This window comes from Lucilia cuprina, chromosome 3 (assembly GCF_022045245.1).
Source record: "Lucilia cuprina isolate Lc7/37 chromosome 3, ASM2204524v1, whole genome shotgun sequence".
NCBI lineage: Eukaryota > Metazoa > Arthropoda > Insecta > Diptera > Calliphoridae > Lucilia > Lucilia cuprina.
This window is the reverse complement of record NC_060951.1, coordinates 22413766-22438810: the sequence shown is the minus strand read 5'-3', so window position 1 is coordinate 22438810 and position 25045 is coordinate 22413766. Positions and strand designations below refer to the sequence as shown.

Below are 25045 nucleotides of genomic sequence, written 5' to 3'. Positions count from 1 at the left end.
GTTGTGGTAGGGGTTGAAAAGTGTTTTCTAGGTATTGGGCAAATAATTTTGCCTTTTCTTCTGGGCTTTTTACCCATGTTCCATTTTTACTTTTTAGTGGTGGTGTTGTTATTGGTACGTTCTGTAAATGTTTTGTGGCCTTCCATAGGGAGTAATTAGTGTCTTTTGTTGGGGAAAGATATTTTAGTCTACTTGACATAGTATTAGATTCATGATTTTTTAATGCTTTTTTTACTCTATTAAGTACATAGCCGATTTAAAATATTTTTATTTTCAGGTGATTTAAAAAAAATATTTATTCCAAAAAATGCAACATCATAGTGGAAGCCTATAAATAAATATTCATATAGACAAACCAATAAATAGAAAACAATGTTTTACAAAAAAGTACCAAAAATAAGTAAGATTTTTATCTCTTAAACGTCCGAATTTCCCAAAAGTATCAAACTTATATTCGTAATTTTTCAATAAGGTACGAATGTGATCTTAATTTTATTTCTATGTTCACTGGTTAAAAAGGTACATAAGGTTCAAAAAATACCTAGATAGACTTTTTACTGATTTACTCCTAAAATTAACCAAATTTGGAAAAAGTACCAGACACCTTTTTAGTAGTATCTCATATATGTTAGGAGGTTACCGAATTTAACCGTTTTTAACCTTTTTTACCCCCTAAAAATTTGAATATCTAAAAATCCCTTCTTAGTGGATCTACATGACCAAAAATACATTTAGTGTCAAAATATCATGTTTCTAGGTTCAGCCGTTTAGGCTGTGCGATGATCAATCAGTCAGTAACGTAACTCTTTTATACATTTAAAATAATCTATTTTTGAGGTATTAAACTTAACGCCTCTTATTTCTTTAAATTCTATAATAATTATAATCAATATTTAATGTATTTGATGTTGTGTAAGCAGGCTTATACTTAACACTCATTATTTATGCAATAAAAAACTACTGTAAAATTGTGTGTGTTCTTTAATTTTTATAAGAAAACACAAATTTCAAGGTATTTAATGCCGGAGGTTTTTTGTATATACTTTCATATGCACGAATAATAACCATAAATTTTAAAATTCAATCCGTAATATATGAACATCATTTGCTCTTTTATGCAAAAAAATACATATTCAATTTAACGAAAAAATAAGAGAACAAATCCTAAAAAAGGATTGTTTTAATTTCGCCAAGAAATACAAGGTCAATTATTTCTACATGTTTGCTCAAGATATTGTTGCTGCTATTGTTACTCAAATACCGAAACACATACATATATACAATATTTTAATCCTCCAAAGGATTGTAAACAGTCGACCAAACTATGAAAGTTTAATAGTTTTTAATAGCTAAATAAAAAATTTATATATATTTACATTGTATTCACATATAAACACTCACATAGAAAAATAAAAAAGAAACATTCACACAGACAGACATTTAGAAACCATAACCAGCAGTTCGACAAGGAGGCAATACATCTGTAGAATACAGTGCATTCTACTAAAGTCTAACCATCTAGTTTTAGTTCTAATTCGTTTTTCGTCACCGACTTTTGAAAATGAGGGTGAAGATAAACTCTTTTGTAAGCGAGAAAGTGGATACTTAAAAAAACAAACTTATGCTTTTTGGACTTCCGCTTCGTAATCATGTGATTGACAAGCACATGTTAAAATTGCTAGTCATGAGGAAAATCGGTAGCTAGGGACAACCTACAACTAAGTGGTAGGTTATTTAGGTAGTTTGGGACCGTCTGACCGAACTGCTGGGTACATGGTCATGTGTCTGTATATATGTTTAATGTTATGGGGATATAAAAGTAGACATCTTAATCCACAAAATGATTATAAAATTGCTTTTTGCAACTATAATATCCAGAACACTCATATATATAGTTAGATACAAACGTATGGATATAATGCCACATCCATATAGGATGTTTGATAATATCAAAATATTGATTAAAATCTTAAGCCGAGCTTATACATATAAATAATTCAGCAAAAAAATAGACAAAATTGCGATTTTTTGGCTTGTGGCTCTATTGGACCGTAAAATTAACATGGAAGAACCTTTCCGGATATAGTAAATTTGACACATTATTCCACATAACTTTTGAAACTATCAAAATTCTTTCCAATGCCGATATCATTAATAGCTCTTCTTATCTCAACATAGATAAATTTATAATTTATTTCTTTAAATGTTAAGTTTAAACTAAAAATTTTGTCTAAAAAAATTTTTAATATTATCCAGATTAGATTTTCTGAGGCACTCGTATGTACAATCAAAATTTTTCCAAATAAATCTAGCATTTCAAAACTGCTACACTAATTGTGATAATATTTCACAAAAAGGTATTAAAAAAGTCTTGGAGTTTATGGTTAGAAAGTGAACCCTACAAATGCCCCCACATCCAACGTTATAGGAGCCCTGTATATGTATATGTATATGTATATGTATATGTATATGTATATGTATATGTATATGTATATGTATATGTATATGTATATGTATATGTATATGTATATGTATATGTATATGTATATGTATATGTATATGTATATGTATATGTATATGTATATGTATATGTATATGTATATGTATATGTATATGTATATGTATATGTATATGTATATGTATATGTATATGTATATGTATATGTATATGTATATGTATATGTATATGTGTAAATAAAATAACAACTCAAATATTTATATGTATCTTTTATATTTCTAATATACATAGATACATACATACATACGTATATATATATACAAAGCATATTTTACAAAATCTACATACACACACTCACATGTTAGTTTTTACATATTTATATTATTCACACATTAATACACGCATACAAACGTATTGCACAAACATACATACATACATATATGCATGACTTTATGACAGAGCAATTAAAAGAATTTTCTTTGTTAATACGAACAACATTTTTGTAGCATTTTTAACCTTTTACACACTTATTCACATAAATATTAAAAGGAATTTGTATACATATCCGTACATACACACATATTCATACATATGTATATGTATAAATGTTTATTTTAAATTTAAGCGGTCAAATTTCAATTAAATTTAAAATAAAACATGGTTTTCTGATTAGTATTACTAAATCACTTCCGTTTTTTAATAGCAACGGAAATTTAAAATAAAAAATATATTTAGTGAAGAAAGGTTTTTTTTTTTTAAAAAATTTAATTTTATTTAAAAATTTATTAAAACTACTTTTTATTAGTCACGCAAAACAAAATATTATGAATTTGGTTTAACCTATTTTCTTCATAATTTATACATTTCTAGGAAATATATTATTGGAATATTTGTTTGCTCATCATTAAAACAATATCGCTTTAAAAATACTGGTGAATAAAAACTTCTTACACTTACATAACTAGACAATTTAATATGATAAATTTGTGATCAACAGACATTATCTGCCCAAATTTGCATCGGCCTGTCTATATCTGCTAAGAACCAAAATTATATTTCACCAACATAAATTAAACTAAACTATTTACAGTTTATTAATATTTAGTGAATTATATGTGATGTATTTTTACATATGAAAGCCATATGTATGTAATGACACTTATACATACAACACATGAAATGTATTAAATATTCAAACTGTTTTTTGTATAATTCTTTTTGTTCAACACTTTAAATACAGTTCTTAAAGTTAATAAATATTTTATTAAATTTATTACAAAAAAACAGATTGTACTTTACTGAGTACGTAAAAAACATATAAATGTATGTTCATTAGGGTTGCCCAATATCTACGAGAAAATATGATATTGATGTTTCCGAATGTAAAACATTAGTTCATTCTAAAATACAGCTTCTTAACTAACTAAGTAACTAACCAACCAACCAACTAACTAAGTAACTAACTAACTAAAATATTGACTTGACTTTAATATAAACGCAACTTCATCCCCCCAAATTTACGAGAATGTGATAATTTTTACCGTTGCCTTTGTATCATTTTACCAGCCATGACCGACTATAGATTCTTACTTGATACAGATAGAACATAGATATATATATATATATTTTTAAGGATATAACTAATGTACTCTTTTACATACATATGTATGCGTATGTATATGAAAATATGCATATGTAAATGTTTTAAAACAATTCCCCCAACAAAGTGTGATGTTTATTCTCACCTAATGGATGTTGAAAAAAGTTTTTCAATGTTTTTCATCTTTTTTATGGTTGGATGTTGATGTTTAATTACGACTACCAGAAGAACGAAAACATCAACTTTCAAATAGAAAATTTACATGAAATTAGATATTTTAGATTTAAATAAGATACTCCTCTTAGGGATTTTTTTTGTTATAAAAAAGTTAAAATTAAATTGTCATGTTTTTAGTTTTTGAAAAGTTTAAAATCATTAACATCATGTGTTGCAAATTAACTAATATTATCAGGAAGTAGATGTGCAAGTTTAGAAAAAAGGAAAAATAAATATACATATTTAAAGTTTTTCAATTATTATTATTTGTTTTTTTCTGTAAATAAACAATCCTTTTCGAAAATATATAAAAAGTCCTTAATTTAAATAAGTTTTTTGCTAAATGTATAAAATAAAAAAAAACCAAACCCAAAAATATAATTGAGGAAACATATTTATGACAATGTTTTGCCCCATCTCGCTTGTTCATTGAACGGATACAAGTGTCTGTAAATTTGAACTCTTACGTAAATCTTTGTCTGACCAGGCCAAAAGTTGAAGTTCATAATACGAGTTAGTACATAATGTTTAAATGACTTTACACATTTGTTTCCGTTGTTAGCCACGTTCAGATACAAAATATAAAAAGCTTTTTTGTACTCTATATTATTTTTCCATTTGAAGTCATTATCTATACAGACAATTGATCATTCATTTGTGATAACACAAAACCCAAGAAAAATCCCCTTAAAACGGAAAAAGAAAAAATGTGTATAATTCGAGAAATAAAAATAGAAACCTTTCCTTCTGCAGATGTGTTCTGCATAATCGTTTACGAAATGGTTTTCTCAACAATGTTTACATCATGTGAGATTTCAAGTGATTTTTAGATTATTTTAGATAATGAAGAAAAAAAATGAAACAGAAAATGAAACATGGTATTGGTGGCAGCCGAATTTTTGTGTTAAATTGACCAGTTACACAAGCATAAAAAGATTTCATTTGAATTTCTTGTTCTTTTATTATACACTTCGCCATGGTGATAAGATTAAATGTAAGATTTTTAGTCTATTTGAAATTTCTTTAATATACATTTAGAATTTTTATAGAATGTATGTACCAAACTACAAATGTTTATATTTTGAAATAATTTGAAAACTATAATTAAGCAGTATGATTAATATAAATAACCAGTTGTTGTTTAGTTATAGCATGAAATGCCCTTCAAATATTCAAATAGATTGTTTTATTTAAATATTTTGTTGTTGCTTTAAATTTTTTGAATTATTACAAAAGCTTTGCTAGATCAGGTGCTTATTTAGGCCCCTAGCAATTTTTATAAAGATTCTCCAAATACTTTCTAGCATTGTATACTTCTTCATGTCCACAACACTTACATTTGTACAGTAGAATATTGATATGCTGGAGAAAATTAAATCTTAAAACAGGTTATTAATATGTATTTGGCATTTTTGGTTGGACAAAATCACAAACGTGTAACAATATCCCTACTATAGTACTTCTAGTTGATACTTAATATTACATCCCACATAGTAATAATAAGTATACGTCTGGTGGTCATAGAAATTTGTAAACTCTGTATTGTAGATACAAATATCATAGTATAGTTTTAGGATGATATTTAATTTCATATTTAGATTATCACGTATGCGTATAAGTAATATTACATTTTGTATGTGGGAAATTTGTGGTGAGGATTTTTTTTGTTTAAAATTATATAAGTTTTTACAATTATATACATGTTATTCATATATACATATGAGCATTTCCATGGCATAATACTTGATATGTGTACGCTAGAATGAACTGGCTTTTTAATAATCTCATGTAGGAATACCACTCAATCAAGTATTATTGCAGTTAACACAAATAAAATTTGACGAAACTTAATAAAACTCTCTTAAGTACGATATAGTTATATGTGTTCGCACAGTTGCTTAAGCTGACTTCGGTCTATGTTACAGTTAGGCCTTTTCTCTCTCCTTTACTCACTACCAGTTGTTTTTGTTGTTGTAACAGCTAAAACTATTCAATAATCTAGTTCGTGGTTCTACATTAATATCCAGGCTTTAAAATTGGGCTTCTTTAACTAGATGTGTCCATAAATCTATTGGACAGAGCGAACTAGGGTTGGCTAGGCAGTTGAATATGTGGCTGGTGTCATGGAGACCCTGACCACATGCAGGACATTCTTTGGGGACGAAACGGTCTATACGTGACCAGTAAGCATTGAGCCTGTTGATCCAACCCGATCGTAGTTGTGTCAGAACTACTCTTGTTTTTCGCGGCAGGTTTTCTTTCTATGGGTAGTGGGCGAACTCCAAGTACAACATTTATCGGTATCTTGCGACCTCGGGACTTATAGGGTCTCTCTAAATGTCGTTCAATGCTGCCGTATACGAGGACTGATCTAATGGATCCTGCAGATATCTGCATATGTTTTCTTCGTATATACTAAGATCCTTTCTGACATGCCTGGGAGGAACATCTAACTGTGTGATGTTAAAGTTGGGATGACTCCTCCGATGACATCCCAGAAGGAACTGTTTAGTCAACATGATATTGTGTTCCCTAACTGGGAGGACCTTCGTTTTCTTGTGCAAATAATGTGCTGAGGAAATTTATAAGTAGACCGTTACAGTTCGTAGGGCAGCCGACCAATCGTTTTATATATAGCTAACAGATTTCTTTATCGATACCCCAAGTGCTGTCGGCTGCAATTTATGCGTTATTGCAATGGCGTAAGCTATGGAAGTAATGAGGCTATCAAATGTGTCCTCAAGATTTTTGGATGGTACACGGTCGGAATTTGGACTCCATCGATCTAGGGTTAAGTTTACTTCCTTCGTCCAGGTGGTAAAAATTGTTGTTGACGAATTCGCTGGTGATAATTGCAGGTTACACGCAGTGAAGAACAGATGTATTTAATGGAGACTGGCTACAAATAACTCAAACTGCTGTTAGCTTGAGTATCTCCAGCAAATCTGGAACAACTGTAAAGTCTATTTAAAACATAAACTCGGATGTTCTTTGGCTTCTACCATGTTAACTTTTATCAGACCAACTGTTTAAATATCATATTTTGTTTCAAAAGATTTCGATTCTTATCCACTGTGCAGAATTCCTAAATGTCAATAGAGTACGTATATATTGTTTTAATAGAAAATATCAAAATTTATAATATATATATTTATGTACAATGTATGTTTGTACATACTAAAGCAGCTACTATTAAAACTTATAATTTTATGAAATGTCATAATACAAAAACAACTAAATTTTGATTAGGGTAAGAATACAAATTGTCTTCTAGAAATCGATGTTAAATATAATAATATATATAATAATATAGATTTTTCTTCTTCCATTTTTTAAAACAAATCTCTGAGATGTGTCATTATTTTTAAAAATGCTATAACCTCAGCAATTTCGAATTTCCTAAAAATGATGCAAATTTAAATCCACTTAAAAATTTCTATATATGAAATTAAGCAAGATACACGAAATTCTACTGCATGAATGTGAATATATTTAGTTCGTTTGTAACATGTTTTTTCTGATGGTTTTATAACAAACAAAACGTGTTTTGGATTCACAAAAAAATATAAGTATTTATGTAAAATACTCCTACAATAATGTTACTTAAAGCATAACAAGGAAGGACCTTTTTTTCTTCATTTTTGATTTTTTTTCTTGTTTTTACTGTTGACTATTATTGTTGTTGTAAAATAATAAAATAAATATCTATAAATGCTTAAAGGGAATAAAAAATCCTCAAAAGTATAAATACATATATACATAAACATACACATCGTTATAAACATCCCTGTAGTTCGAGAGTATCTATTTTGAATTGCTAGTGGAACTAGGGAATCTTTGGGTCTATTTGTAAGGATGACGATGCACTACTTTCTTTCGACTTTATGTGGAATAATATTATAGACACAATAAGATCATGTGCCGTTCAAACCATGTTTTTGAATTATTAAGTAATGCAAATACATAAGTACATACATATGTTAAGGATAAATGTACTTATGTTGGAGGAGAAACATATAATTATAGACAAATATCGGAAACTTTATAAAACGGTGCAGCGTGTAGTTTGGGGACATGAACCCTAAGTGTGCAACGGAAACATCTGCTTTGTAGGAAGTGTTCTTTTTCGAAGACAGTTTAAACTAGAGTACACCCACCGTCGCTCCTTGCGATTCCTGACATCAGACAACACTTTGTCCAAGTACTTGAGCTATTCGTGATGCTTCAGAAGCATTCCTTCCATTAAAATTAAATATTTTTCTTTTATTCTGCAATAAACAAAAATCAGTAGACAGAAGTACGAATCCGTAAACTAGTTTTTACAACAATCAAATGAAAAGTCATACATTCAACATGTGGGGAAGTCAGCACTCTCTGATCCATCCAGTATCTCATTCATTTGAAATCAGTCATTTGCAAAATTAAAAGGCAAAGTCGCTTCTTTGTGTGGTATTTGTGTTTTTACGGCAACAGGCCTGAAAATATACCGAAATAATCCCTGATGAAACTCTACTTTCTCTGGTCACATCACGAATCCAATGATTTTTTCAGTTACTGGAGCTACTGGAGCTCTAGTCTGTTGGCACTATTAGAATGACTCACGAAGATAACATGCTCCGGGGTAAGGACAAAAAAACTTACTTTGTAGAAAATAAAATCGGAAGTTTTTTTCACTTTTCGCTTCTAAATCTTGAATTTGATCTTCTCCCAAGGTCAGTCAAGAGTTACAGCCGTTATTAGAGAACTAGCGAATGGTTAGGCGTCAGATAAAGATGATAAATGTAACACAACCCTCACTACTTAACTCCAACGACCTCCTATTAACCTTATCTGGATTATATATAGTTAGCATTGATCAGGAAAATCTATAAAAATTCCTGATGTTTCGATGTATACAAAGGAAACTCAGTTTCCTGAACGTAATTCCAAAGAATCTTCTAATCAGTGTTAGTCAGGAATGTTATTTCCGAAATTACATCACTTCCAAGATACTTGGATCTAACTTCGACGAATGCCTGGCAGTGGCAAAGAAAGTGCTCCAAAGTTTCACTGTTCTCTCCACATGCTCTACATACGGCTGAATCCGGACGTCCAATTTTGCATAAATGTGCTCGTAATCCTGTGTGTCCACTCAGAATACGTACTATCTTCAGACGTACTCCTTTTGAGGAGATTTTTCGTCCTGCTCTCATCAGGGTCACCCCATAGGATTTTCGTGGTTCTACCCACTGTTCCATTATTCCAAGAGGTCATATGGGATTCTCTCACTCATATTTTTAGTTCAGCTTTTGTTGCATCGAATGGTTTTGCGTTTGTCAGGTTAACTGCCTCGAGCTCACTCCACCCACATTAACTAGAGAACTATTAAATGGTAAGACGTCAGATATAGATGATATTTCTGCTAAGTTTTCTAATTGAACTACCTTGGAAATCTAAATCATACATTCTACAAAAAAGTACATACAAATAAAACGATAATGATTCTGTACCCTTAAGAGGAGAAGATGTTCAATAATAATATTGGCCCTAATATGACAGAGTAACAAAATCAGTCAACAAAGTAGTTCAACACGTAATTAATAAATATGTTGCACAAAGCGGGGAGCAAAGAAAATCGATTATTTTTGATGATCTATTACCTGGTGGGTGTTAGAGAAAATTATATATATACTCTTTAGACAATAAAGGTAAATTCGATTTATTAGAAATGACAAGACGAGAAGTGCATGTTCTTTGCATTACTTAAGGACATTTTATTGACGATTTGTTGGCAATTGATTGCATACGTGTCCAACGAAACAAAAATTATTAACGAAGCATTTAAAATGTTGGAAAAACATGTTCCATCGAAAACTGCTGGAATACTCGTCAACACATTTACACAGAAATATGTATGTGTATTCCGGAGTGTGTATAAAATCCATATTTACATAAATTCTTAAAAGACCAAAAAATAAAAATTGGTTTTTAATTTACACATATACACACTTTAAATAACATATATTTATATTTAATACTAAACCCCTTCCCCCTCTACAATATCCTTGCAATATTTTGAAGTGTATTTCAGAAAACATAATCATAAAATTGTTCAACATTTGAACACACATATCCAATCCTATTCTATCCTGTCCTGGTCTGTGCGTTTTGATTTTAGTTTGAGTATGAAAAAATCCTTTTTTTTAGTTAGAAACTGCATGATATTGAAGATGATGGTAAAACTTTGTTATTAATTAAAATCATTTTGTTTTTATTTCTATTTATATTTTTTAAAAATTTTATTGTATTTTTTGGTTACAAATTTTATATGTTTTTCTGTCTGTCTTTCTCGTTTGCTATTTTTCAATTTAGTTAAATTAAATATTTACAATTCAGTGTATGAGTGTGAGTGGTTGAGTAAGTGAATGTTGTTTGAATGTATGCTAAAATATTGTAAAATTTTTTAATAAAATTTTGTTTTGTTTTTCTTGCATGTATGTATGTATGTATGTTTGTATACTTTTTCTACTTTCATCTATTTTTGATTTCCTTATGAAAATTATCTCACATCATTCACCTACATACGAGCTTTAAAAGTCATTTATTAAATTTGGTTCTTCCATTATTTTTGAATGTTTTTTTTTTTCAATATTGTACATATTTTTTATGCGCGTGGGTTGTAATATAAGTTAGTGTGAAAGCATATTGGACTTAGGTCAACTTAGTTATTAAAGAAATATTTTTAGTGGAATTGAAGCAAAATAGGGATTGCTACTTGATGTAAACATTCCGATCTGTCATTATTAGTTTAGGAATATCAGTACGTATGCTGGTCAAACTTCTCGAAATTCGAACTTTATGAGGACCCAAAACATGTCCACCATTCGATGACTTATTTGCAATGGATCTACTTTTCTTTGAAATTGGTTAAATTAAATTCGTATATACAATGTAAAAGAGTATAATATCAAAGTGTATATATTTATGTATTCGTGTGTTCGTATGTCATAATAAATTTACACTATAAAGTGTATCCCTTTGCAAAGAACGAGCTGTGCTGGGGCTCTAGTCGCACTCTGGGTGAAAGATTCATTTCGTTTTACTTGTGTTCGGTGTTGATGAGAAGTTGTTCATCTTTTTCATTTTCTACGTTTCGTTTACTTTATGCAACTGATAGATAGATTGATTTTCCTTTTTTTTCTAGAGCACAAATATCCCTGCAAGTTTGATTGAACCCTTACTGAATATTATCACTCTGCAATTCAAGATTGCAAATGGAAAATTGGTTCTTCCATAGAATGCTTCTGGTTAGGAGTTTTAAAGTGAGAATTGTTTACGCAGACAAAGTTGGTTCATTAAAAATTGGTAATAATCAAAGAGACTAGATAAAGATTTTGTTTGAAAGGTATACATTAACACTTAAACTACTGGGATATTAATACACACATATTCAAACAAATTTCGTACGAGTATAAACTTATTAAATCAATGTAATGACAAGAACTTTAAATCATCGCATGATATTATACATTGTATATACTCGCACACATACATATATGTATATTTATATCGGTGGCAACAAGTAATAATAGCCTAACTAGGAAATCATATTATCGAGAAAAGTCATCTTGCAAAAGCCGACATCACACGATCACACAAGTAATATGATCTGTCGTAATTTTGTGTAGAAGAGTACGGATGGGATCGTCTAATCCATCACATTCAAAAAAAAAGCAGGTCGCGTTAAATCAGGGATGTATTTCTTTGTAAACACATACAAAAAAGTAAAACGGCTGTTTCCATTTTACTTTGTTATTGTTTTATACCAATCGTGGATTTTCATATTACTTTTTCATTAGACTTTACGTACCTAAAGTGTGATCGTGTGAAGTGGCCTTAAGGCAAAAGCTGATTTCAGCATATAGGATATATAAACTAGACAATATGTTTATACCGATATAGTTACGGATGGGAACTTGAATTAAACTTATATTTTTCTTAATAGAATATGACGATATTCATAAGTCGTTTTAGGCGTTTATTGCTTTTAACCACTGCTGTACATATACAATCACAAGAAGCATATTAAGTGGCCATAGTAAGTTGAACTATGACATGAACATGAAAATCCATTAGGACGAAAGGGTGAACATGAATCATAGAGTATGAGGAGGTGGTGACGAAAGGAGGTGTGTAAAACACTTTTGCTGAGAAAGTGAAAAGTGCTGATGGTTTTCATAGTGATATAAGTGTTAAATAAATGTCGTTCTTCAGAAACTTTGTTTCAAGGAGGTTGATTATTATTTTTCTTTTTTTCTTCTTTTATGCATTTTCAACATTTTCACATAGTTGTTTAACATTTAAGTATAAACGAGCATAGGAAAAGAAGCTTGGAAGGAGTTAACTGTACAAGTGGTCTTTTCAACAGGTATTTATTGTTTTATTAAATAAATATACCTAATGAAATTAATGACAAATGAGACTGTTTTGATGAAAAGGTAATTTAACAATTAAGTAATATCAACACTTCTATTCAGTGTTTATTTATTGTATAAATAAATTAATTGTATTTGTTATAGATAACAGAGATTACATTTTAAATTAGAATTGTTCACTTTATCGATTGTTAGGTGTTATTCAAATAAAAGCGTTTAATGAAAAAATAAAATGAACACATTTATTACATTGTAATAGGTGGCGAAGAAATGTACGAGCTGACGTACTGCCTTGGGGGTTTCCATCTATGGTAATTCTGGTGATTTCGTTATTCTCCCTTCTAGGGGTGTGTCCAATCCACCTTTTGCTATTAATTATCGTTGTCCCAGCTAGAACATCTGTTGTTGATATAATACTCCCTTAATAGCAGAACTGCCTAACATCTTCTATCTCGTCTGTTCCGGACTACAATAACAAGCAGTCTGTTTATATAGTCGATGGACGATTTGCGAAGTCTAATTAAAGCCTGTTTCTTTTTTAACATTGGCCCAAATGCTTTGGGAGACGTACAGTGCATGTAAGATCTAACATTTTCGAAATGTTCATAGTTGCACCCTCAGTCAGCTCATTGTTTGGATTCTCGTTTTACCAGAATGACTGATAATATTATTCCGACACTATTATATGAATCGGACTTCAAAAGCTTATGACAATATGGAACTATGGTGGAACATGAGGAGTCGATATAAGTATGTATGTCTTACTTACTTACGTAGTTAATCTGTAGTGAATATATAATACCCGAAAATATGTTGCTATAGTAATCCTCCCACACCTAAACCTGTTGTTCTTCTGTTGTGGCAAGTTAAACTGTCGCATCACTTAGTCTAACCAACATCTTTTGCCTCAGCAAATACTACATTTCCCTTCTCCACCAAGCTCATAATAACGTATTTGCACATGTAATTCATTTATCTTGGTGCCATTGCCCACCAAGTTTAATCGCAGATCCATACGTTGACATTCCATAAACAACGATTTTGCTCTTTTTCATTTCATTAGCTTACCCTTTTGACAAGATCAAACAACATTCCTCAGGACTTCGAAATATGAAGTTCTAAAGATTGTCAACGATAATCGAAGGTGCATATATATGTATATCATACTAAATCCATTCGTATTAATTACATTTTTCAAATGGTCTTTACTTTAAATCAAAACCTAGTTAATATCCTACTCTATTGTCTATTATCAAAAATGCTAAGCATTTTCTCATTTGCATAAAAACGTCTAAATTTATGTCGTTATTTGAGAAAAGGTAAGATAGAGTTCCAACAATGCAACAAAGGTCATCACTATTATTGTGGCCATTTATCAATCTTCTTAAACACAAACTTACCTTGACTTAACTGTGGTCATAGAACTTCTTGTGTTTGTGAACAATTTATGGATTAAAGATAAAGTTAAGTAACTTTGATATATAAACTAAGATACATATTTATATCTGTACAATACAAACACACACACACTTAGATTAAGATTACCCAGCAGTTTTACAAGGTAACAGTTTCTCTTCTTCTCGAACCGCTATTTAAAGTAAATAATTTATCAAAAAGTTAATCGTTACTATAGAGTCACTATTAATTGTAGAAAAAATCTCTTTAAATGCTTTCTTCAGTTTTGTAACTCAAAGTAGATGTTTTATCCTTTATAGAGGATGTAAGTGAAAATTAGTATCTAGGAATACTAATATGCTATAGGTTTATGATACCCCGAAATATGGTATCCTTTCACTGCAGTTATACTTAAATATTTAGTATTTCTACTACCATCCACATATACATAAATACTTCATAGATGGAGAAATATTTTGTAGTTGAATTATTTATTGTAATACATTGTCTGTCTACTTGCCACAAGATAATAATGAACAATTTATACAGTGGTCATTCCAAAATGGTCTGCGACATTTAAAGCAAAAAAAAAAAATTAAGGAATAAAATAAAATAAACAACCAAGTAAAACCCGTAAACAACAAACAAGTCTGTTATTCTTCTCATACGAAGCAGGACGAAGCATGTATGAACAAGATGTATTTATTAAAATTTATGGTCACGTTGAACCAAGACTTGCTTGAAGTTCGTTTGGCATAATGCTTGTTTCATTGACAGAAACACACTGACCACCTGACGGACTGACTGACTCACTCACTTACTGCATAACTAAGTGAGTGGTGGCGTGTTAGCTTTAGGTTTCACAGCGGAGTCACATAAATTTTCTTAATCCAGCAGCCGCCTGCCTATATGAACAATTCAACATGTATTTTTTAATAATGTCCTGTTGAAACAAACCAAAACAAACATGCACTGGAATGTGAAGAAAATGTCAAAGATAGATTGTATGACCATAACTTAAATTGAAAGGACCTACTGAGAAATATTTACGTAGACCACATTTACTTTTTTCAAAACTAATGAACTGCAATTAATTTTCTTAAATAAGCCGTTAAAGTCAATCTTATTAATTTTACAGTTTTTAAGTCTGAAAAAAAACATAAAAAATAATATAAATTGATAAAAGAAAGAAAATTTCTTTTATCTTCCCTATTCCCTACAGCAAAATACATACATAAATTGTTATGTTTGTAAAGCATTTTATAATCGTTCATAATAAAATAGTCTGTATCATTGATGAATTCGAATTGCGTTACTCTCCCTTATACCTGTGCAAAATAGAAAAGCATACTGAAGCGTTAGAATCACACTCATAAAAAATATGCTAATTTAGTCTTTACTGACACACATTCGAAGTTTCCTCCCTTGGTTTTCGAAAATTCTCTTTTAAACGAAAGAGTAAATAATTTGTATAAGATGTTTTCATCACTCTTGTTTTATCACACAATCACACTTTCTCAATGCTTCGTATTTTATGTTACTAGACAGTTTGACGCCAACTTCGGTGTTATTCGTAGATGTCAGGACTTTTCGAACATATTCTCTTAATTTTCCTTAACTACTAAATACTCTTACTTACATAACCTTGTATTAACTATTATATTAAGAGATTTTGTCGTTTAACGAAAAAGTTAAATATAGATCCTGAGAAACTTGACCATTGCATTGGTAATATAATACACAAGGAAAATGTTTTCAAATATTTATTAAATCGAATTAATATATCATGTCAAATTTCGCGTTATCCTGCCTTCCTAAGATCTATAAAAATATATCTACATACGTTTACAGTTAGTGAATCGCTTAAATAAGTCGTATTGTTTTGGAATATACATATATTCCAAACAAATATTCAAAGTAGGTAAAATATTTGTATGCACTTCAATAAAATTTCCAATTGCGTCTAATTAAAGTAGACAAGATGTTGGAATTTGAACTTATGCAGAGTAGTTCTGCGGTTCTTTTTCATGATAACAGTAATGCAAGTTAGAGTGCTATATTTGGCTAAGCGGAATCTTAAATACCCACCACCAGCTACTTTTATGTTATTACTTGTCTAATTGATCAAATATTTGTAGAAATAAGTTTTCTCATGTCTTAAATAGAAAAATCCCAAAAGTTAAATCTATTTCAATTCCAAGAATTATTGAACATTACAAACGCCATTTTCTTTATATTTTTATAGCGCTTAGCAATATTTAGTAATTTGCATGTGTGTGAAAGATTTAAGGATTTTCAAAATACAAATACATATATAATTTAGTTCTAAACAAATTTTGTTCAACATAAATTGATAACGCTCTTTAAATACGGTTAAAGCGCTTTTAGTATGAGAGATATGACCAATTATAGACCGATCGTTAAAAATTATTTAAGCTAAATTTCTGTGCATAAAAGCTATATTTCAGTCAAATTTTGTACCGATCGTGAAAAATCTTGAAATTTTTGTATACAATACTAATATTTGTCCCAAACAAAACTAATATTTGTATGGGATCTATGACCAAGGATGGACCGATCGTGAAAAAATGTTGAAATAACATTTATGTGTACAAAAATAGTATTTATGTCAAATATTTTATGGGTACCACTATTTGGTAATGGGAGCTATGATCGCTTATGAACCGAAAGGTAATAAATTTCACAATATTTTTTCTCTATATATGATCAATACTTGTGCCAAACTTTGTATGGATATCTTAATTTAGTAATGACTTATGTGTTTTAAGTGATTTTCAGGAGGGGACCTTGTATGGGAGCTTGACCAATTATAGACCGATCCAGAAAAGCGATTTTTTGTCCATTTCAATATTAAAACAAGTAACCAATGTTGTGAGCTTTACTTTGTGTTATTTATAATTTGATTTGCTTGTATATAAAATCTGGATATGAAGTTTAAGTTTTTAATAATTTTTTTTGCATTACATCTTAATATACATGTGATTAACATTGTATATGAGAACAGAAAATTAAAATATAAAAAAAAATCAAGACTGCTGTAATTTAATCAACCAAAAATTTTCATTTATCGAAAAATATTCTTTGAATTTTTTCAATGTTTAGATAAATTTTAAGCAAAATTTTATTGCTTAAAATTACGATCATGATCTAGTGATGATTGGAATGGCCTTATACTTATGATGAATTTGTAGATACATGTATTTGGGTAGCATTAAAAAAAACATACATATTTAGATACTTTTTAATAAACATGTATTTTAAATAGAAAGTTGTTGCAGATACTTTTTGATACACTTGTGTTCCAGCTTGGAAGGTGCTGTAGAAACAATTTTACTTACTAGGTTTATCGGTAAGAATGTAGGAATAGCTACTTTTTCGCACACAAGTAAGTTATAAAAAAGTATAATCTACACACAATATCGCAAACCAAGTATATCAGTTAGTGCGTCATTTTCAAGCGGCCATACCCTGTGTAAAGTAAGCCAGAGTGTGTGTAAGTTTGTAAGCACTTTCGAATAAAAAATAAGCAACACAATATCAATGTAGTAAGCTATAAATTTTCTGTTGGGAAATGTAGATAAATAAAAACTCCTATAACTTCCGACCATGTTGAGATCCCATTCTTAAATTTACACAGCAATAACAATAATTTTGTCAATTTGTCATAAAAAATAAGAAAAACAAAATATCCTTTTTAAAAAAATTCATGAATAAAGGACATTTTCCACTATATGGTCCTTGCGCCAGGACTTCATGTAATTTTAATGAAATGTCAAAAACGAGTAATCGAACACCTGTCGAATGAAACATCATTTGTTAAAATCGAATAACTAATTCCACAGTTTTTCAGTCATCAACATTTCTAATTTTGAACAAAAATTCCCGAGGTGCCCTACCTAAGAGGCCCATAAAATATGAACCGAATGACTTAAGGATCCAATAAAAACCGCAATTAAGAGTGAATGTTTCGAGTTATAACTAAATTGAAAGGAATGAAAATTTGAAGTGGTCGAAATGTCTGTGGAATTACCCTGTATCAAACACGAGAATAATAAAATAAATACTTTTTTTTATTGAACCTCAGTTACGCACCAGTGATTAAAGTTTCTAATCGCAGAAAATAATTCCAATTTAAATTAATTTACGGAACTTTTGAGGTCTGTTTGAAAAGATTACTGAAACTTAACATAACATATTTTACTGAGATCTAGTTTTTTAACCGCCGATAGGTAACTGAGCTCCTTTTTTATACCCTACACCACTTTAGTGGGGAGGGTATATTGGGTTTGTGCTGATGTTTGTAACATAGAAAAATATTCGTCCTATACCCACCTTAAAGTATACCAATCGGCTTAGAATCATTTTCCGAGTCGATTAAGCTATGTCCGTCCGTCCGTCTGGCTGGCTGTCCATGTAAACCTTGTGCGCAAGGTGCGCAATTTTGAAGATAATTAGATGAAATTTGACACACACGCTTTTTTGGCCCAAGGACGAAGCCTATTGAAAATGGTTAAAATCGGTCCATTATTTTGACTAGCCCCCATACAACCGTACTTCCCAAATAGGGCCTTTTGGCTTATAATTAATTTAAATGATCTATTATGTTAACAAAAGTCGACAAAACTTAGTTTTATAGAACTTTAAATGACACTACTCCCCTTTGAGCCCTCTTGTAAAAAATTCTTTTTTTGCCAAAATAAGAGTAAAAATACTCCGAAATAAAGTTAAAAAACAAACCAAATGTTTTATTTTTTTAAATAATCCCCATTTTTAACATACATACTGACAGGTGTAGGGTATAATATGGTCGGCTACGCCCGACTATACATTCATACTTGTTATTATTTATAATTATTATTTATTAAATTACATTTAGCTCAAAATATTAGTAACGGATTTATCTTAAATATGTCACATTCTTTGTTTAATATTTTCAAAGTACCAAAATTAGAATGTAAAAGAAACACATAGACCGATCAAATCAAATCCTTTTTAAAAGAACATATGTTTCATTATTTTAATGCAACTGCCTCTAATCTCCTTCTAGCCTCTTTATATGCCATCATAATGTCGTCCAATGTCATTCCACTTGACCGACTCAAGCATGGATTTAGAAGTTCACAATTACGCTGCGTTAACATTTGACAGGTTAAACTTAGTTGACCTGAGTTTTGCATGTGTCCACCATAACGACAGTGAAAATTAGACGTACCACCTGCAACTTCGTTCTCAGACAATTCACACACAAAACGCTCATAATCAAACTTTCGACGTCCACCAATAAAGTAACGATTAATAGATTCTAAAAATGATTCAACTGGGCGAATACAAGTTAGTTTTACGGTACTATTAAAGGGCTGCAACAGATTTAGGTTGTAGTGGGAAAAACCTTCGATACGTTCTCTTTCCCAGGAATCAATTGAAATAACTTCAAAAAATATGCGTAAATTATGGGAGGGATCAAATTGTTCTTCACATAATAAAGTGATTTGCCAGGTTAAGCCAATGTGTTGAGTTGTGTTAGAGTTCCAATTTGAAGCAGTGTGTGTTGTAGCATCCAACAGACCCTCTTCCAGTATTGTATTTTCGGGAAGTTGTATGCGATAATGCACATGAACATTATCATACTCAAAACCAGACACATCATTTATAGTAAAGATTATGGCACATCTTTGGGTTCTTTTTGGAGGCATGTCAAATTTTGTAACCAGTTCATCTTCTATACGCCAATGTGTAGAAAGTTCTGGTAGATATAGAAATTGTTCTTGCTCGTTTGGTGGTGCAATTGCTTTCGGCGAAATATCCTCTATGCAATACGAATACAAATGGCGATAATCACTGTTTATTTCTATGAAATAAGGCTCGTCATGTGAAGCTGTAAAATCGGGATATATGTAAAGCAAACGATCCTGCTTAAACCATCTTAAGACAGCCAATTGAGTATCCGGTTTTAAAGCTGCATAAACAAACATCTGTTCAAAAGGTTGCTCCTCGACTTCTTTCATAAGTCCACTAAATTTGTGGACTTGCTCATTATGAGGGGAAAAATTATCTTCATGCACGTAAGTGAATATAAAATTACCCATCGCTGTTGTCTCTACCACCTCCGTTTTAGGTTGCTTACGTTGGCGTTTCTTTTTTGTTTGTTTTTTATCCTTATCCTTTTGTTTTAAAATTTCATTATGATACTTTTTCTGTTGATCATTGGTGCAGTTCTTCACATCACTATACAATTCACATTCAGTTGCACTGAACACTTTCTGTTGCCATTTGAGCAGCACAATTTTATCGTCATCTGTTGAAGAATTTTCAATTGTTCTTTTGGAGGCGAACAATTCATTATTGTTTTCTGTGGGCACATTGTATTTTGGTAGCTTGAGCAAAGTATTTATGGAACGAAAATGTATTTTGAATTGTAAATTGTTAATATTGTCTTTAACAAAATAAATCCCAGAATGTTTTGGCAATGAATTTATCATATTTTTTTTAAATTTTAATAAATATGTATATATAGTTTTACTAATTTATTTTTGATATTTTTAAGGATATTTAATTTGCTTTAAAAAACTGTTGCCTTGGTAACGGTTATTTCGATTGTATGACAATGACAACTCCTATATTAGCAAACTGTGACATGCGCATTAGTTACTCATCTGAAACTAATACTGCACTCAAATACTATAAAATAAAAAGTCCTAAAGCAGAAACTTGTAATCCTAATTTTCCTGTCTAAAATCCATTGTTTTCAAACTTTTTATTTTATAATAACACAGGTCAACGAAAACAATGTTTCTAAAAGTTTTTGAAACCATTGCAACAGACTACTGAAACCGAATCAAATATCAATAATAACACAGGTCAACGAAATCAATGTTTCTAAAATTAAGTTTATTTACTAATTTATTTCCTTGTTCTGTTGTCCATATCTTATTTAGAGATTTTCTCAAAATTTTAAAATTTGCATAGACCTAGTTCACACTGGGAAACTTTTGTTGAGAAACTTTTAATTTTGTGTTTGAGAAAAAGAGATGATTGATATTTCTTTCTCTTTCTCTAATACACAAAAATCAAAAATTTCCCAAAAAAAGTTTCCCAGAGTTTAACAAAATTGCTTTGTATCTATATGTTTGAAACTGCCTTCTAAAGGGGGTTTAGTTTTTAACTTGTATAGTTATAACAAGTTAAAAACTAAAATTTTTATACCCTTCACCTTCGTGAAAACGATATGTATAAGATTGTCATTCCGTTTGATAGCAGTATAATTTTTGTTAATACGAATGTATTTAATGTAATGACATACATATTTTTATTATAATATTTTTCAAAATGTGTTAAATTTTTTTGAACTATTTCCCCTTTAAGTGTTTTGTAACACTAAGGGCCAATCTTTAGGTGAAAGATTAGGGATTAAATGAAAATTAATCCTCGAAAGTTGTTTTTGAATACGCAATCAGCTAATTTTGTTTCTTAGTTTAAGCGCCCAATGGAGGTGGTTTAAACTTGAGCAAGATATACAAATGAGTATACAGCTGATGCCAAAAATATTAATACAAATTTTATTAAAATAAACATTAAAATGTTTGATTTATATATTTTTTTCTTTTAAATTTGAGTTTTCAATACTTTTCTTATAAATGTAAATGTACAATTTTCTTCTTCTTTTTTATCAAATATGCATTGTTTTGATAACAAACAGTGACGCTGTCTGTTGTTTTGTATGGCAACACTGCTATGTTTAATCTTGAACTCAAAAACATTATTAACTAACCTGATTATAATTGGCATTTGATTGCCAACTACCCACCCTAAGGGCAAATCTTTAGGTGAAATTAAAGGGCATTCAGACGATTACACTTTACGTACGACAATTTATATATTTTGTGTTAACACGATTGGTTTAAAACAATAAAAAAGTCAGATAGAAACAGCTGTTTCACTTTTTTATATGTGTTTACATAAAAATACATCCCTGATCTAATGCGACCTGCTTGTTTTTTGAATCATTTCAAAAAATGAAGAGAGCCATACGACTGTCAAATTTTCCATCTGTATTCTCTCTCAATGTGTGATGGTTTCATTACATATTGCGTTTAGACGATCCCATCCGTGCTCTTCTACACAAAATGTTGACAGATCATATTACTTGTGTGATCGTGTAAAGCCGGCTTTAGGAATTAAATTAAAATTAATCCTCTATAGTTGTTTTTGTGTACTCAATTAGGTAATTTTGTTTGCTAGTTTAAGCTCCCAATGTAGGTAGTTTAAACTTGCGCAAGAAATGCAAAAGTGTAAACAGCTGATGCAAAAAAAAATAATACAATTTTTACTAAAACAAATATTATAATAATAGATCCATCGATTAGTTTTAATTATAGGGACTTTACAATATATTTTTTCGTTTTTAATTTAAGTTTTCATTAATTTTCATATTACATTTTTCTTAATTTTTATAAAACATTTGTTTTGATAAAAAACAGTAAAAACCCGCTATAAATGATCTGAGGAATTTGTAATAACTTTTACAATTTTTAACAGGTTTTTGTGTTTTAGTTGCTGTTAAAATCCAAAATTATAAATTAATTGGTAAAATTTTTGTAAATTTAATTTTATAAATTCCATAAATATATTGCATTAGTTATAACAAGTCAAAAAAAAAACAACATAATACACAATGCCTCACGGTAAAATCATATTCGAAGGTACATATTTAATAATAGTGGGATATAAACCTTGAAAAAATACTTTTTTATAGCAACAATAGTTTTCATTATATTCAATTTCTTGTCTCTCCACATGAAACATATTTGGAAACCTTCATGCACAAGGCTTAATCTTAAACCGAAAACTGCTGAACATATTTCAAATCCGACTTTAGTTTACTATTCTATAGGAAAATTTAAGATACAGTGAATCAATTAAGTAATTTGCCTATGTAAAATTTTATAAATTTTAAGAAAAAAACTTTATCTGAACAGTTATGTATAGCAAAATAAAGCAATTTGTTTGTTGTATTTTTTAAAGAATATTTTATATATTAACTTTCTACCATTAAAAGTAAAATCGTGATATTAATTAAAGAGATTTTTGATAAAATGTGAACGTATTGTTAATTTTCTAGGTCAATAAAGTATTTTGCTTTTTTATGTTTTTTGTTATTTTTTTTAATATTGCTGCATTATTTTAAAAAATTTAATATTTTTATTACACCTATATATTAGAATAACATTTTTAGATATTTTAGTAGTAGAACGACATTTCTTGGACATTTCATAACCGATTTATTATCTTATATACCTATCAGAATTTATCAATATTTGACTTATCATGAAATCTATCGTTTCTTTGATTAAATTTCGAAAATAATAAGTAATTTTGAATTGGATACATGATATATTAGATAATCAATGGATTTGGACCTAGAAAAAATGTTTAGTCAGGTATAAATATATATATTATAACAAAAATAATCTAGGTTTTTGGTCATTTTGTATTGATAAACAAAAACTACATTACGGAAACACCATCTATTTGGGGAATTCTGTGTAAATTTTATTTAGAATTGTAGAATATTGATTCTTATTCAATAAATCTAACACTAAGTACCATCTTAGCCACTCTAAGATTGGGGACATCACCATATACCACTATAGAACTATTACATGCTAAAATCCTGATTTTCAACCTCATATTTTAAATGCTTTATTCTATGAATAAGATATAGTAGGCATATTAGGATCTGGATAGTTATTCTTGATTTGGGTTCTAAATATTTATAAGTGTATGTATTAGCTGAAAAATATTGCTTTTGTTGACCTTTGGGGTATGTACTACACGACACTTTACTTTACATTGGTTCCAAGCATTCTAAGGTCTGTTTAGAGGTCTAAATTTAAACATAGTGTTCCTCCTAGTTCGTATATGGATTTTGGAGAAGCTAAATCAAGGGTCCAATGGTTTTCCTTGGATACAAGTTGCCTCCCTTTGGCAGTTCTTTGGATCATTTCATCAATTATTCTATTTTATATATTTTAATGTTATTGATTAAAAATCTCATAATTATATTTCATTGTTTTATATTTTTCTAGAAATCAAAACTAATTTTTTATATCGAAATTGTCTCATTATTATCCTTTAAACATTTTTAAGGCAAATAACATCACATTTTCACACAAAGAGGATATGAATTTTGCAAATTACAATTGAAAAATACTTAACTCTTGTCCTTTTAACAATAAAAGAATAAATTCCAAAAAGTAATTAAAAAATAATTTGAAAAACCCAACGAATTTAACCGGAACTATCAATATGCAAAATACTTTATTGAAGTGCAAATTATGATGGAAGATAATAAAATGCAACAACAAATGCACCAAAATTTGTATTTTAATATTTTTTCTTGGTTTTACCATTTTACACAATTTCTATTTTTAATTGGAAAACATAAATTTACTTTTTACCTGTTTTTTCGAATATTATGTATGAATAAAAATATTCTCTTAAAAAATGTAGGCAAAAAACTTAGTTGATTCACTGTATCTTAACTTAATTTGACAGAATTTGAATGCACTATAAATGCATAAGAAGAAAAAAAATTGCATTTTTTTCGAAAATGATTTTCAAAACTTGATTTTATCATTCGTAAATATTATATTTAATGTCCTTAAAAAATAGTGTTAAAATTTTTAATTTATTGTAATCCGTTCAGCAGGTCTGATGGTTATATTGTTAACTTGTCGGTTCATAATTTCCCATCAAACAATGGTGGCTTTCATCGTCACCTCTGAATTTAATAAAACTACACCCAATTAATGTTCCATATATAATTTGTATAATGTCAAATTTTTGGGCTAATATCTTTCATAGTTTTTAATCTAAAAATTTAAAGTCTCATCAAATCTTAATGATAGAATAGTTTTTGCACCACTTGTTTCAGCAAAAAGAA

General features: G+C 29.6%; 1 protein-coding gene across 1 annotated transcript; it reads right to left on the bottom strand.

Annotated features, from left to right (window-relative positions):
- Positions 1–18916: 18916 nt before the first annotated feature.
- LOC111675158 (Meckel syndrome type 1 protein homolog) lies at positions 18917–20616 on the bottom strand. Its single transcript, XM_023435902.2, has one exon. It carries the CDS (start codon positions 20580–20582, stop codon positions 19116–19118), a length of 1467 nt encoding a protein of 488 aa, XP_023291670.2. The 5' UTR covers positions 20583–20616; the 3' UTR covers positions 18917–19115.
- Between the last annotated feature and the right edge of the window lie 4429 nt (positions 20617–25045).